This window comes from Globicephala melas, chromosome 20 (assembly GCF_963455315.2).
Source record: "Globicephala melas chromosome 20, mGloMel1.2, whole genome shotgun sequence".
NCBI classification, from domain to species: domain Eukaryota; kingdom Metazoa; phylum Chordata; class Mammalia; order Artiodactyla; family Delphinidae; genus Globicephala; species Globicephala melas.
The window spans coordinates 33,548,304-33,565,453 of NC_083333.1; the positions used below are offsets into that span (position 1 = coordinate 33,548,304).

Below are 17,150 nucleotides of genomic sequence, written 5' to 3' on the forward strand. Positions count from 1 at the left end.
CAAGTATAACATGTAAATCACACCACAGCCGAGCATAACATGTAAATCACACCAAAATCCAAAGTGATGAAGCTTTGCTCTACCTCCATCAACATACTAGGAAAAACTCCTGTGCTCTCCTAAACCCCAGGAAGGCAACAGCCGAGAGAGAGAGACCTGCTACTTTCAACAGGTGAGATTCAATGACACCTTCTCTGTGAGGAGTTCCTGAATTTTCCTTTACTTTCAGATTGAAACATTTACGAGGCAGCATTTGGACAAGTGTCGGCTAAGAGGGAGGCAATGCAAGGTTCAAACTCGAGTCCTCAGTCTGTACCTGTCCGGTGGGACGGCTCCCCTGAAGGACTGAGAGCTGGGGGGGCAGGGCTGGCCGGGGGCCAGGTCCATGGAAGTGCACTTCACCCACACCCACCAACCACTCACCTGTAAGTGATCCTGGGAGGCAAATAAAACTCACTGCCTTCCTTATGTCCTTGGGTCATAAACTACAGTCTCACGTTTTTATACATCGTTTTCCTGAACACTTCTCTTCCCTCAATATAAAATGATTTCAGCCATCTTCAGAGAAAGTGACTGTTCCACCTCTAAAAATGAGACACCAAACCTACCTATCTCGCCGTAATTTGGCAGCCTTGACTTCGGTAGAAAATTCTATTTCAATCACAGTCTTCTTCTTCAGGTCATCCCAGATCATCACTGAAACAGGAAAGAATGTAAGAACATGGTAATGAACAGGCCAGGGGCTGGCTTGCTAAGGCCACTCCTGAAGGGGTCCTCACATCACAAACACCTGACTGGGAGCTGGCGGGGGGTGAGGGGACACGAGGCTCTCCCACTGGCAGGACGGTCCCGCCCCCAGGTCTCAGACCCGCCCCCCCGCCCCCCCCCACCCTCCTGTTCAGCAACCACACACCTGCGCACACCTCAGGCAGCCAGTCTCTGCCTCTCTACCCACACAGGCATGCACACAGACATTCAAGCACACTTGAACGTCCTCTCTGCCAAACCTTGCCTAGTTTTTAGGCAAACTTCTCTCCACCTCTCTTTCCTTGGTTCTACTAGACTGAGCCAAAAAGCAAGCCCAGCCACAGGTACCAAGTGCTACAGATAAACCTGGATTAAGAAAAGAAAGGGTCCGGCTGTGCTAGGAGGTCACGCAGGCTGGAGGCAACATGCCAACTGCCAAGCAACTAGCCGACACTGGCTACAAGACCTCCTCCGCCTCCATGATGCCCCTCACTGCTTACGGCGGCTACCTCTGCAGTGCCCGAGCCTATCACTATTTCCAGCGGCGCAGCTCCCAGCGCCAGGCTGCAGAGAACAGAAGACCTCGGGAGTCCTGTAGAGCTGGGGGGCTTTTTTCCTTGAGCAGAGAGACCTGAGGCATGCTGTGGAAAGACCTCACCTGCTATCATTTCTGAACCAAGAGTATCAGGGCCTTAATGGTTTTCGAACTCTGCTGGGAAAAAGTGTCCACGTTTTCTCTGGTACAGTCAGTTTGGAGAGGCTACTGAATTGTAACAGGAATGGGAGGGTGAGGCACACCTACAGACATTAAATATTTTACCACGTCAAAAAAAAAAAAGAAAAGATGGGCTTCCCTGGTGGCGCAGTGGTTGAGAGTCCACCTGCCGATGCAGGGGACACGGGTTCGTGCCCCGTTCCGGGAGGATCCCACATGCCATGGAGCGGCTGGGCCCGTGAGCCATGGCCGCTGGGCCTGCGCATCCGGAGCCTGTGCTCTGCAACAGGAGAGGCCAAAACAGTGAGAGGCCCACTTACCGCAAAAAAAAAAAGAAAGAAAGGGTTGTTTCATGGGGAAATCAGACACATAAAAACCAGGGCCAGTGTTCTTCAGCCCTGACTGTTCTCGCTCTGCTTCAAGCTCTGGAGTGTCTTCTGCTCACACTACAATCTTCCGTCAGGATGGATTAGCAGTTTATGTCCCAAGGGCTGAGACAATTTACAGACAACCCTGGAGGATGAGGAGCGTGTGTCCAGACCTCTTTTCTACTTGAAAAGCTGGGTACAAAGCGTGTGGGGTGAGGGAAATAAGCTCCCTAAACAGTCAGGTTACGGCTGACTGAGAATGGAAGGAAAGAATGTCTCCCCTAAAGGTCCCAACACCATGACCAACAATAGCCCGGTGGAATTCAGGGGTAAGTTTTGCCATAAGGGGTAAGTATCCTAAGTTTCAAATCAAGAGAGAACTGAATACCAGCCTACCAGAACTTCCAAAATTATCAAGTAACATAAGAGGTATTTACTATCGAAGAGTTTATAATTTATAACCACTCAAAACTGAAGCGGAGACTAGTGCTCTTCTTGCTCCTTCAAACACCATCTTTGATAAACTTCTCCCATCGGCTCTTCCTTAGAGGGCACCAACATGTCAGTGAGTAGACAGTTACCTTACTGAAAATAGTATCTTCCCCAAACCAGATGTTCACGACCTTCTGGGCAAAGGACACTCTACTCTTGAACACGAAAGCATCAGTGAACTTCCTCTGGCCCTGCAACCTAACACCAGAAAGCCTACAACTCAACACAAACGCAAACTGGCCCAAACCGGCCCAAACCAGACAGAAGCCAACAGATGCGCATGTCAAGGGTGTCACAAATACGGGTGAACTCCATTTTCAGAAACATCTGGAAACAGTGTGATGAAGCCCCAGAGGCAGCAGCACAAATTCTCATTCACAAAAGCAAAGTGACCAGACACGATGCCTTCGGTAGTGAGAAAAATCCATGGCCTCTGAGGGCTGTGAGCTGCCTTACTGCAGGAAACCAAAAATTTTAAATGTACTGGGCGGGATTCTGTGTGTCTGTCTCCTGATACAGTTCCTAATAGCAAAAAATATATTTCAAAATTCTGGACTTCCTCCTAAATGGAAAGGGCCTCTCTGCTTCCTGAACAGCACCCTGTCAGGACCCAGTGGGTGACCGTGACAAACCAGTCTCCTCCAGTCCTGTTTTATTCTGTTTTCACAAACCAAAGACACCAGATTCTTTACACTGTAACACCATGCATCTTAATTGATAATTATTAAAATATTAAGCAGTAATTTTGACATTGAAAAAATGTATTTTTAATCTTACAAAAGTTTAAACAGACCAAGTTCTTTTTTAAAAATTGCCCTTAGCACACTACAAAAAGCTTAAATTTTACTCAAAATGTTCAGTTAGAAAATTTCTTTCTTCTAAAAAATTTTTTCCTTCTGCAAAATTTCTGAGACTTTCACTTCTCGGAATTTTTTACTGAGAATAAGATGTTACAGGTGAAAGAGACCCCAGAGATTATCCGGTCCACTGCTCCCTTGGGGGCGGGGAGCAGTGACACCCCCCAACAGTGCCACAGGTGGGCTAGGCTCCTGACTCCTCACCAATGATCAATGAAATTCTTCATATGACAAAGACTGATCCAGCGGCAGAATCTCTGCCCATCCCCAAGGAGCCCAAGTAATTCTTCTTCCTTTTTTAAATATTTATTTATTTATTTATTTATTTTTGGCTGCATTGGGTCTTCATTGCTGCGTGCGGGCTTTCTCTAGTTGCGGCGAGCGAGGGCTACTCTTCGTTGTGGTATGCGGATTTCTCATTGCGGTGGCTTCTCTTGTTGTGGAGCACGGGCTCTAGGCATGCAGGCTTCAGTAGTTGTGGCTCACGGGCTCTAGAGTGCAGGCTCAGTAGTTGCGGTGCCCGGGCTTAGCTGCTCCGCGGCATGTGGGATCTCCCCAGACCAAGGCTCGAACCCATGTCCCCTGTATTGGCAGGCGGATTCTTAACCACTGTGCCACCAGGGAAGTCCCTCTCCTTTACTTTCAAAGAGCCACACTCTTTACAATGCCATCTCTTTGAACACAGACACACACACACACATACCAGGAACAACACTCCTCAACCCAGAGCCCAGCTGTTGTCTGTTCTCTGTGTTTCTGTGAGTCAGTGGCTCTCTGCAGGAGAAGCAGCCTCCCCACACCTGGCTTTAAAAGGAACTCACAGCACAGGACATCAACCGCAGAAGAATATCCAGAACAAAATGGGGCGAAGGCCCCCATCCAGCCAACACAACTGAAAAGTACGTGCTCTATGTCCATGGGGACAAGTGACCCTGGTCACACGTTTCTTTTCCCAGGAGCAGCAGAGAAAAGACACTCTCTTTCTGGATGTTTCTTTCCCAGGGACTAGTCCTTCATGTGTCACAGGGCCACCAGGGAAGATCCAATGTAGCCAGAGACACAAAGATACTCTAAAAAGTTCAAGAGAGGACTACACATGAGGTGCATTATTAAATGCAGGATTACTTTACCTTTGTTCGGAGGGTATTTCGGCTTTTTTCCACCACCAACTAAAGCTAAATAGTTGCAGCGAAATAACATTTCAATATGGCCAACTCCTCCTTCTAGAAATTCTGAAATGATAAAAATAAGTCAGTATGTATATTTTACAATTAAAAAAAAAGAAAAAAAGTAAAAACGTAACAGTCAGAATTTGATTTTTAATCAGCAATTTGTATGTGCCACCAGAAATGAGAATAGTGACCGGCTAGGAAAATAATTAGCTTCAGACCTCTCAGCATCCTGTCATCATGAACTATATTTTCATGTGTAAACACTAAGAGCCTAAGAAGCCAATGTAGCAAAATGTATGAAATATCTGAGGTCGTATTTTAAGGTGTAGCAAAATTTGTAAGCTCTGAGAAAGTATGCTGTGATGCAAAAGCTGGAATTCCTTTTCACCACTTTAAACACCTCTTCCACTGGAAGTCCGAAATGCTCAAAAATGTTCACAAATTATGTGAAGATGAACATGTCCAGCAGATTTTCAGCTGTGCTCCACGACAGAAGGAAGCCCAACACGCTCTCTCAGGGGAGCAACAGGAAACCCCAAGAGGAGTGTGGGGCTCAGGAAAGCACACTGCACTCTGAATGGTTCCCGTCGCAGCAGGGCCACCCCACCCCATCTCCCCACCTTCCACTCTGGTCTGTTGTGACCATGAGCTCCTGGGACAGTGAGGGGCAAGCCAGGAAACAAAACCTCTGAAAATCACAAGTTAGCCCAAAAATTGACTCCTACCTGTCCAGTCAGAGCCACCCAAGATGGACTCAAAGTCCATCAGCTTGCTCAAGGGGAAGTTTCAAATTCAAGGCCTAGCAGAAACCCTAGAAAGGACTCTGTGCTTAACATTATCCACAAGGAACACAGCTCTCCTTATAAACAATTTAATGGTCCTGTGACACACAAGCCACCTCAAGTAATTCTGGCTGTAACAGGATGTGGCCACAGCCCAAACTCAAAGGACTACAATGCTTCAGTCCTTAAACCGCTCTCGGCTCAGTGTGTGGCCTCAGACCCATGACCACGCAGGAATCCTTCACCCCACAATGCAGGACATGCCTCCATCACCACAGGCACCACCTGGTTCCCTGGATGCACTCACTAGGCACAGGGAGATTAGCTGCTGGTTAACCTTCAGCCTCGGCCTTTACACTCTTGAAGAGATTAATGGACTCCAACAGAACAAAGCTGAGCAAAACTTGTAATAACCGGCTATTAAACAAATGGTGAGCGCCAGCGGGGGAGAAGACGGTCTCTTCAGCAAACGCTGTTGGGAAAACTAACAAAGAAGAATGAAGTTGACCCTTAACTTGTATCATGTACAAAAGCTAACTCAGGGGACTTCCCTGGTGGTGCTGTGGTTAAGAATCCGCCTGCCAATGGAGAGGACGGATCCCTGGTCCGTCGACGGGTTCGATCCCTGGTCCAGGAAGATCCCACATGCTGTGGAGCAGCTAAGCCCGTGTGCCACAACTACTGAACCTGCGCTCTAGAGCACGCAAGCCACAACTACTGAAGCCCACATGCTTAGAGCCTGTGCTCTGCAATGAGAAGCCACTGCAATAAGAAGCCCACGCACTGCAATGAAGAGTAGCCCCCGCTCACCGCGCACCTAGAGAAAGCCCACACACAGCAATGAAGACCCAACAGAGCCCAAAATAAATAAATTAATTAAATTACTTAATTTTTTAAAAAAAGCTAACTCAAAATGGGTTAAAGACCTAAATGTAAGATGATCCAAAACTACAAAACTCCTGGAAGAAAACAAAGGCAAAAAGCTTCATGGCACTGGACTTGGCAATGACTTCTTGGACATGACATCAAAAGCGCAGGCAACAGGGGCTTCCCTGGTGGCGCAGTGGTTGAGAGTCCACCTGCCAATGCAGGGGACGCGGGTTCGTACCCTGGTCCGGTAGGATCCCACATGCCGCGGAGCAGCTGGGCCCATGAGCCATGGCCGCTGAGCCTGCGCGTCCGGAGCCTGTGCTCCGCAATGGGAGAGGCCACAACAGTGAGAGGCCCGCTCCCCGCCCCCCCCCAAAAAAAGCACAGACAACAAAAGCAAAAACAGACTGGGACTTCCCTGGTGGTCCAGTGGTTAACACTCCACGCTCCCAGTGCAGGGGGTCCGGGTTCAATCCCTGGTCAGGGAACTAGATCCTGCATGCCGCAACCAAGAGCCTGCATGCTGCAACTAAATAAAAAATCCCGCATGACACAACTAAAGATCCTGCATGCCGCAACTAAGACCCAGTGCAGGCAAATAAATAAATAAATATTTTTTTAAAAAAAATGCAAAAACAGACCAATGGGACTACATGAAACTTTAAAACCTTTTGTGCATTAAAGAACTTAAAGTGAAAAGGAAACCTACAAAATGGGAGAAATGTCTGCAAATCATATACCTGATAAGAGGTTAATATCAAAAATATATAAAGAGCTCCTACAACCCTAAAACAATAATAAAACGAAACAAAAAAAAGTCAGATAATTGGATTATAAAAAATGGGCAAAGGACTTGAATAGACATTTCTCCAAAGATGATATATGTGTTCAACACTCATGAAAAGATGCACAACATCACTAAATACAGAAATGCAAGTCAAAACCACAATGAGAACACGGTATATCTTTCCATCTGTTTGTGTCATCTTCAATTTCTTTCATCAGCATGTTAGTTTTTGGAGTACAAGTCACTTGCCTCCTTAGGTAGGTTTGTTCCTAGGTATTTTATTATTTTTGATGCAATGGTAAATGGAACTGTTTCCTTAATTTCTCTTTCTGATATTCTGTTGTCAGTGTGTTGTAGATGACACAAACATACGGAAAGATATACAGTGTTCTTGGACTGGAAGAATTAATATTGCTAAAATGACCATACTACCCAAGGCAATCTACAGATTCAATGCAATCCCTATAAAATTACCAATGGCATTTTTCACAGAACTAGAACAAAAAAGTTTTTTAATTTGTATGGAAACACAAAAGACCCCAAATAGCCAAACAATCCTGAGAAAGAAGAACAGAGCTGGAAGAATCACACTTCCTGACTTTGGACTATACTACAAAGCTACAGTAATCAAAACAGTGTGGTATTGGCCCAAAAACAGACACATAGATCAATGGACCAAAACAGAGAGCCCAAAAATAAACCCACAAACTATGATCAATTAATCTATGACAAAGGAGGCAAGAATATACAACGGAAAAAAGACAGTCTCTTCAATAAACAGTGCTGGGAAAACTGGACCGCTACACGTAAAAGAATGAAATTAGAACATTCTCTAACACCATATACAAAAATAAACTCAAAATTGATTAAAAACCTAAATGTAGGACTTCCCTGGTGGTCCAATGGTTAAGACTCCACACTTCCATTGCAGGGCACATGGGTTCGATCCCTGATCGGGGAACTAAGATCCCCCGTGCCACGTGGCGCTGCCAAAAAAACCCAAAACAACAACAATAAACCAAACCAAAAGAAAAAAACGCACCTAAATGTTAGACCAGATACTATAAAACTCCTAGAGGAAAACATAGGCAGAACACTTTTTGACATAAATCACTGCAATATTTTTTTGGATCCATCTCCTAGAGTAATAGAAATAAAAACAAAAACAAATGGGACCTAATTAAACTTAAAAGCTTTTGCACAGCAAAGGAAACCATAAACAAAACAAAAAGGTGACCTACAGAGTGGGAGAAAATATTTGCAAACGATGCTACCGAGAAGGGCTTAATTTCCAAAATATACAAACAGCTCATACAACTCAGTAAGAAAAAAACGCAAACAACCCAATCAAAAGATGGGCAGAAGGCCTAAACAGACATTTCTCCAAAGAAGACATACAGATGGCTAACAGGCACATGAAAAGATCTCAATATCGCTAATTATTAGAGAAATGCAGATCAAAACTACAATGAGGTATCACCTAACACCAGTCAGAATGGCCATCATCAAAAAGTCTACAAATAATAAATGCTGGAGAGGGTGTGGAGAAAAGGGAACCCTCCCACACTATGGGTGGGAATGCAAATTGGTGCAGCCACTATGGAGAACAATATGGAGGTTCCTTTAAAAACTAAAAATAGAGTTCACCATATTATCCTGCAATCCCACTCCTGGGCATATATCCAGAAAAAGCTCTAATTCAAAAAGATACAATGCACCCCAATGTTCGCAGCAGCATTATTTACAATAACCGAGACATGGAAGCAATGTAAATGTCCATTGACAGATGAAAGGATAAAGAAGATGTGATATATATATATACATAATGGAATATTACTCAGACTTAAAAAAGAATGAAATAATGCCATTTGCAGCAATATGGAGATAGTATGCAGAGATTATCATACTAAGTGAAGTCAGAAAGAGAAAGACAAATATCATATGGTATCACTTATACGTGGAATCTAAAAAAATGATACAAATGGGACCTCCCTGGTGGTCCAGTGGTTAAGAATCTGTCTTGCAATGCAGGGAACACTGGTTCGATCCCTGGTTGGGGAACTAAGATCCCACATGCCACGGGGCAACTAAGCCCACGTGCCGAAATGAAAGATCCCACGTGCTGCAACTAAGACCCAACGCAGCCAAAATAAATAAATATTGTAAAAATAAAATAATTAAAAACTGATACAAATAAACTTACTTACAAAACAGAAATAGACTCACAGACATACAGAAAACAAACTTACAGTTACCAAAGGGGATCGGAGGAGGGGGGATAAATTAGGAGTTTGGGATTAATATATACACCCTACTATATATAAAATAGGTAGGACTTCCCTGGTGACGCAGTGGTTGGGAATCCACCTGCCAATGCAGGGGACACAGGTTCGAGCTCTGGCCTGGGAAGATCCTACATGCTGTGGAGCAACTAGGCCCATGCGCCACAACTAATGAGCCCACGCTCTAGAGCCTGCAAGCAACAACTATTGAGCCTGTGTGCCACAACTACTGAAGCCTGCGTGCCTAGAGCCCGTGCTCTGCAACAAGAGAAGCCACCGCAATGAGAAGCCCATGCACTACAATGAAGAGTAGCCCCTGTTCGCCGCAACTAGAGAAAGCCTGCGTGCAGCAATGAAGACCTGACACAGCCAAAAATATATAAATAAATTTTAAAAAATAAAATAGATAAACAAGGATCTGCCACATAGCACAAGGAACTATACTCAGTTATCCTGTAATAACCTATGATGGAAAAGAATCTGAAAAAGAAGATATATGTATGGATAACTGAATCACTCTGCCATACACTAGAAACCAACACAACATTTTAAATCAATTATACTTCAGTTAAAACAACAATACAATGAGATATCCTGCCACAACCATTAAGATGGCCACTATCAAAAAAACAAAAAAAACAAAAAACAACACACAGAAAATAACAAGTGTTGACAAGGATGTAGAGAAATAGGAATCCCTGTGTACTGCTGGTGCAGCTGCTACTGGAGACTGTATGGTGGTTCCTCAAAAATTTAAAAACAGACTACCACATGATCCAGCAATCCCACTTGTTGGTATACATTCAAAAGAACTGAAATCAAGGCTGTGAAGAGATATTTTCACACCCATGTTTACAGCAGCATTATTAACAACAGCCAAGAGGTAGAAGTAACCCAAATGTCTATTAAGGGGTGAACAAAACATGGTCCATCCACATAATGGAATATTACTCAATATTACTCCTTAAAAAGGAAGGAAATTCCGGAACATGGTACAACACTGGTACAACACAGATGAACCTTGAAGATATTATGTTAAATGAAATAAGTCAGTCACAAAAGGACAAATACTGTATGAGTCTACTTATATGAAGTCCCTGGAGTAGACAAATTCATAGAGACAGAAAGTAGGATGGTGGGGGCTCAGGGAGGGGGAAGGGGAGTCAGTGTCTAATAGGGACAGAGTTTCAGTTTTGCAAGATGAACAGTTCTGGGGGTCTGTTAGGAGTGTAATTATTTCCTCAGTGCAGGTTCACTAAGTTCTAGAATCAAATTTATTTAGAGAAACCTGTGAATTATGCCAAGAGGTAACCAACATATTTTCAAAATACTATCCAACCAAGGGAGAATATTTAATACTAACACAACACTATGCGAGCACTGAGACTTCAAACTTATTAATGTTGGATTTGTTAAAGTCATGAGTTTTCTCAAGTTCTAAAAGCGAGTCACTCCCTTAGCAAGATGTAACCAAGCTAATGGGAGAATGAAGAAATGCCAGGAGGCACAACAGCTTCTGAAATGTGACACGGACAGAGAACCGATTGGGTGGGATGGGGAAAAAAACAAAAACTGAAGTACTCCACGTGAAGAAATCACCAAAAATGTGCTTCCCTGGTGGCGCAGTGGTTGAAGAGTCTGCCTGCCGACGCAGGGGACACGGGTTCGTGCCCAGGTCTGGGAGGATCCTACGTGCCGCGGAGCGGCTGGGCCCGTGAGCCATGGCCGCTGAGCCTGCGCATCCGGAGCCTGTGCTCCGCAATGGGAGAGGCCACAACAGTGAGAGGCCCACGTACCGCAAAAAAAAAAAAAAAAAAAAAAAAAAAAAAAAAGTGTTAAAAGGATATTACATTCTGTTTAAAAGTTTTTAAAAGGTTTTAACTTAAATGGTACAGGCTATGATTTTTCTCTAAGCCTCTTTCTAACAACAACAACAACAAAAACCCAGTATTATACGAAATCAGATTTTGTGTTACCTTGATGCCTATCTATGGCTGACTCTGATGCAATTAAAAAAAAATCAATGTCAAGATTACAAAGATGTTAATAGTTAAGGATTAAGACAGCAGTTTTGACCACTGTAAACTGCTATGGCCTCTGGCCTTTGGAAAGGAAGAGAAAAGCAGATTTTTCAGCATCAACTGGTGAGGGAGAGAAAGGGGAACGTGAGGCTTTCCTGGGAAGAGCAGAAGCAATCAAAGGCGAGACTCCAAACTCCAGGAGAGTCAGAGGACTTTTAGCGACCCCCACCCAGGGCCACAGCCTCCAACCCAGTGAGCACCTGCCACAGCCCCCAAGGGTGTCTGACCCCCACCTCCTGCAGCTGGAGAGGAGGGGGTCTTCCAAAAGGAAGCCCAAGGTTGCCATTAGAGCCCCCGAGTCCCAGGCCCCAAGGGCTGGTCCTGAAAGATCAACAGGCATCACTCACTGACAGAATAGCAGAGACATGTGCCCAAGGATGCTCGTTAATATCCACATCTCTAAAAGTCCCCAGGCCCAGCAGCTGGCTATGCAGCAGACTAAACTACAGAGAGAGATGGAAGACACAAGACAGGCTCTGGAAACTTCGACTGATGAAAGCTTCAGGCACAAATCAATACCTGACAGGTCCCACTCTTCCTACAGAACCTGCCTCAAAAATAATGAGAAACTGGGGGAATTCCCTGGTGGTCCAGTGGTTAGGACTCCACGCTCTCACTGCCGAGAGCTCGGGTTCGATCCCTCGTCAGGGAACTAAGATCCCACAAGCAGCTTGGCAAAAAAAAAAAAAAGAAAAGAAACTGAAATAAAATGGGGGAGAAGGACGTCTAACTGTTGGCTTAACCTCCATTCCGCTGAGAGGCTCTTATACGAAAGGGGAGAACTCAGCCTTCCTGGCACGACGGCAGCCCCCTGCCTTTTCATCTTGCCTCTGCCCTGCAACCCCTAGCTCCTTCTATTTCCGAGGAGTTTTCTTTTAATGGAAATATCTTGTTTCTCATTATACAAATTATATATTATCACTATGAAAATAAAACAACACAGAAAAGCATAAAGTAGAAACAGCTGTAAACGAGATCATGCGTGTAACTTGCATTGAACTCAAACCAATGGCACCATTTGGCACCATCACACTATTTTCCAACTCTTCCCTCTAACAGTGTGTCATGGCTGTACCTCCGTGTCAGGATGTACCACAGCATCTAGCATCTTTTTCCCAATTTTTTCCTTCAGATAAAATCCTTTAAGGCCGATACCGGAGAGGAGAAACCAAGATGGCGGAGTAGAAAGACGTGCTCTCACTCCCTCTTGAGAGAACACCAGAATCACAACTAGCTGCTGAACAGTCATCGACAGGAAGACACTGGAACTCACCAAAAAAGATATCCCACATCCGAAGACAAAGGAGAAGCCACAATGAGACGGTACGAGGGGTGCGATCACAGTAAAATCAAATCCCATAACTGGTGGGTGGGTGACTCACAGATTGGAGAACACTTATACCACAGAAGTCCACCCACTGGAGTGAAGGTTCTGAGCCCCACGTCAGGCTTCCCAACCTGGGGGTCCGGCAATGGGAGGAGGAATTCCTAGAGAATCAGACTTTGAAGCCTAGTGGGAATTGATTGCAGGACTTCAGCAGGACTGGGGGAAACAGAGACTCCGCTCTTGAAGGGCACACACAAAGTAGTGTGTGCATCGGGACCCAGGGGAAGGAGCAGTGACCCCAGGGGAGACGAACCAGACCTACCTGCTAGTGTTGGAGGGTCTCCTGCAGAGGTGGGGGGGGGCCTGTGGCTCACCGTGGGGACAAGGACACTGGCAGCAGAAGTTCTGGGAAGTACTCCTTGGCGTGAGCCCTGCCCATATTATTCATTACTGCATCCTCAGCCCCCAGTGCAGCATTCAGTGGGCTCAGGAACAAGCAGACTCACCTGCTGCTCCACCTGTCACTCGGCATCCCCTCTAGGCCTCTGTGTCCCCTCTGCTTCCCCACACATGGCTGCCAATGTCACATGTGTGAGCACTGGTCACATGGAGGAAAAGGCGGGCGGCACTAAAGACAAGGGGACTCCTCTGGACCCTGCTGCCGGCCCTGAGGACCTTGCAAGTTCATCCAGTGTAGGCTACAAAAGTTCTAGTCAGCTTTGGAATGTGGGAGGGTTGTGTTTCTAAGTGAAGAGTGGCGTTGACTTTTTAGTACTCCTTTTATTTCTATAATCACTTAGATATAATTTTACCCAAAGGCATCACTCTTGACACATCTTTGTTCAAATTATGATTTGAACCTTCCTTCCAGGATATGCTTGGATGTGTATGTGATATACATGAATCGGAGTTCTACACTCTGACCCCACAGCATCCTTGTGAGAACACCACACGGGCTGTGCTCCCAGGGCTCCCACGCCTCCCCCGAGCTGAGCCATGCTGCTCTGTGCATGGGACGCAGGACCTACACCACCTCGGAGGAGAAAGCTGCCTCCACTGGGGTCTTGGCAATGCCCAAGATGGCATCCCAGCACTGCCAGCTCCACCCGATGGTGGGTGTGCCTGTAAGAGGCATTCAGCTCACAGCCAGTCGCGCAGTCCCCTTACTCAGAGCCACGGTCACAGCAGAGACAAGGCCGAGAGCCCAGATCTGGGAATGACCCTACAATGCAGGCACACTTCCTTCCTCGTTTAGGAAAGTAAATCTCAAAGATAAAAAAGGAATAAGGTCAAGTCTTCTGCCTATTTTCTACTGTTGAGTTAATTGCCAGAGATGCAGCAGCAGACAAGGCTGCAAGTGCATGTAGGAGAAGTCCTTAAACACATCATTAGTAAGCACCATACAGCCCTGCTGGATCCCTCGCAAATTCAAAATTCACTACAAGCTAAGCTCGGGGATGGCCTGCCCCAGACACAGTGCAGCTGAGCAGGGACAGGGAACAAACACGGCACTGTGACATGACAGCAGCAAACCTTCCCGGCACTTAGGAGGTTTAGACGCTTCTAGTTTAACTTATTTTTATAAGAAATCCTAGATTTACTGTAAACATTTCATTAATTAGGAAGCAGTTTTTAATATGCCTCTAATGATTCAACTCTGAAACTAAAGTCTGTAACTCCGAAGTTAGTAGGTCAATTTAAGTAAAAAGTATCCTGAGGGCTTCCCTGGTGGCGCAGTGGTTGAGAGTCTGCCTGCAGATGCAGGGGACATGGGTTCGTGCCCCGGTCTGGGAAGATCCCACATGCCACGGAGCGGCTGGGCCCGTGAGCCATGGCCGCTGAGCCTGTGCATCCGGAGCCTGTGCTCTGCAATGCAAGAGGCCACAACAGTGAGAGGCCCGCGTACCGAATCCTGAAATTTTCAAGTTAAGCTGTTTCAAAATATTTTGTAACTATTTTTCTGTATAAAACAGAGTTGTTGGGGCATCCCTGGTGGCGCAGTGGTTAAGAATCCGCCTGCCAATGCAGGGGACACGGGGTCGAGCCCTGGTCCAGGAAGATCCCACATACCGCAGAGTAACTAAGCCTGTGCGCCACAACTACTGAGCCTGTGCTCTAAAGCCCGCGAGACACAACTACTGAACTCACGTGCCACAGCTACTGAAGCCCGTATGCCTAGAGCCCATGCTGCGCAACAAGAGAAGCCACTGCAATGAGAAGCCCGCGCACCGCAACGAAGAGTAGCCCCCGCTCGCCTCAACTAAGAGAAAGCCCGCGTGCAGCAACGAAGACCCAATGCAGCCAAAAATAAATAAATTAATTTATTTATTTTAAAAAAAAAAGAGTTGTCTTAATTTACTACCTAACCAAAACAAAACAAATAGAAGTCAGCAGCATAGAAGACTGATAGGAGACTTCCACTGTCGCCTGTAACACTCATTAATCCCAAAGACCCACTCTTTAAGGGTAACACTGCTGCCACCAATGACAAGGGCACAAGCTTACAAAGCACTTTCTGTGTGTACCGCCACTCGTCTGTGTGTCTCACGCATCCTAATTCATCCGTCTTTACAATAACCTTAGGAGGTAGGCAGTTATCATCTTCATTTTTCACACATCAAGAAACTGAGGTCAACAGGTGAGGAACTTGCCCAAGGTTACACAGCAACGTGACAAGGAGCAGAGCAGGACTGGGATCTAAACAGTGTGGGCCCAGGGACTTCCCTGGTGGCGCAGTGGTTAAGAATCCGCCTGCCAATGCACGGGACACGGGTTCTATCTCTGTTCCAGGAAGATCCCACATGCTGCGGAACAACTAAGCCCGTGCGCCACAACTACTGAGCCTGCGCTCTAGAGCCCCTGAGCCACAACTACTGAGCCCACACGCCACAACTACTGAAGCCCGCGTGCCTAGAGCCCATGCTCCTCAACAAGAGAAGCCACTGCAATGAGAAGGCCGCGCACCGCAACGAATAGTCCCCGCTCGTCGCAACTAGAGGAAGCCCATGCACAGCAACGAAGACCCAACGCAGCCAAAAATAAATAAATAATAAATTAATAAATAAATAGTGTGGGCCCAGAGTCTGAGCCCTTTACTAACCAGCTACATGGTCTTTCTCTAATAAATAAAAGTTATAGACTTCAGCTTACAAAATAAACTCCTGAATATAAAGCACCACTTACTGTTTTACATACCAGGGTTGTATGGAAGATTTTACTTGACAAAGAGGTTCCACCACCAAAAAAAAAAAAGATTCTGAAAATCCCTGATGTAGGATATTAGTTGTCAAAATGGAAAGGGGCTGATAGGAAAGCTTAAGAATGCAGTGACTTCCTCTTACAGATGAGAAACAGTTCTTGCATCAGAAAATATAACTTGCACATTGAATAAAAACCACAACCACAACTGCAGGAAGGAAAAGGATGTTTCTCATTGTTTACGATTTATCTGAGATTTGTTCATCCGTTGGCAGATAAGGACCAGGAGACACTAAAAGCTTAAGAAAAATACATAGGAGAAGAAGAAAATGGGATGATTCTACCTGTAAATTACACATTTTTCCTGTCAAATGGGAAAAGGACCACCATTATTTTATTTTACCAACAGAATTCCTAATTCCAGCTTTTGAAAACTTTTACTCCATGAAAACATAATTTAAGACACTGAAATAAGTAAACAGAAGCAACTATATTGCTACAATAGTATTTTCTAAGTGTGGGTCATTTTAAGAGTCAAAGTCCCACGTGCTGTAACTAAAGCCCTCACTTGAGCTCCCTACAGCTTCACACTTCAACAGGAAGAGTGAAATGGCCAGCACAACCGCACCTGGTTCTCTCAGCAGGGCTAGCAGGTACTGGATTCACCAGAGTACCCAGAGTCGCCAACACCGGCTGAATCACCACTGCACTAGGCCCACAGGGCCCAGCACTCATAGAAGCTCAACGGAAGAAAGAGGACAGCTGCATCCAAGCTGACAGGGCCACGAACCCTGTTCACTTCTCAAAACCAGCTCCCCTCTAATCTGCAAGATAAAATCTAGACTCTACGGGCTAGAAAAGGGCAGAAACCAAGAAATGTCAGTTACTCTTACCTTGTTTCTCTTTTTCCTTTAGTGGATCGGTGTTATAGACTCGGAATCCATTTTCCATCCCACACGCAAAGCACCCTAAAGTGTGAGACAGACAAATTAATCACCTCACTGGGGTCTCAGCTGAGGACCCCAGGCCTGGACCGTCACAATCAAGGGGTCCAGAGACAGTGACCTCTCCCAGGAACTCTTGTGGATGCTCAGACCACACAAACGTGGTCTGCAAGTGTCACTACGACTCTCCTCATGAACTGTTATCAGAAGATTTGCACATCACTCCACTGCCCCCCTCAGGGCCCTTCTGGCATCCCGTGGACCAGCCTCACTTAACTCCAGCACGAGGGGTTCACCGGCTACTGCACCAGCCACTCTGCCACTGAGCACTTCCCTCAACTCCCGCCTCTAATGTTCACCACTGGCCTCCCCGTTCCCAACACACCTCTCGAGGACTGTATCAGCCACCAAGTCCTACAGAGGCAATGGCAAACAAGAAAGTCCATGAGGACAGCCACAAAGCAGGCAACCCCAGCAGGTATGGACACGCCCAGTTGGGGAAGTGGGGGAAGGGCTGGTGTGGATGGT

General features: G+C 45.8%; 1 protein-coding gene and 1 pseudogene across 3 annotated transcripts in view; one reads left to right on the forward strand and one right to left on the reverse strand.

The window, feature by feature from the left end:
• Positions 1-17,150, reverse strand: part of WDR45B (WD repeat domain 45B) — a 33,518-nt gene that overhangs the window by 7,632 nt on the left and 8,736 nt on the right. For 2 of the 3 annotated variants that reach the window (XM_070044573.1, XM_060291310.2), the window contains exons 2-4: positions 16,572-16,646; positions 4,310-4,411; positions 609-696 (exon numbers count right to left, since the gene is read on the reverse strand). In XM_070044573.1, the coding sequence (XP_069900674.1) occupies positions 609-696; positions 4,310-4,411; positions 16,572-16,646 (265 nt within the window). The remainder of the gene's footprint in view (positions 1-608; positions 697-4,309; positions 4,412-16,571; positions 16,647-17,150) is intronic. The other variant, XM_060291311.2, reaches the window with a different exon arrangement.
• LOC115845405 (cytochrome c oxidase assembly protein COX14-like) lies at positions 1,173-1,345 on the forward strand (annotated as a pseudogene).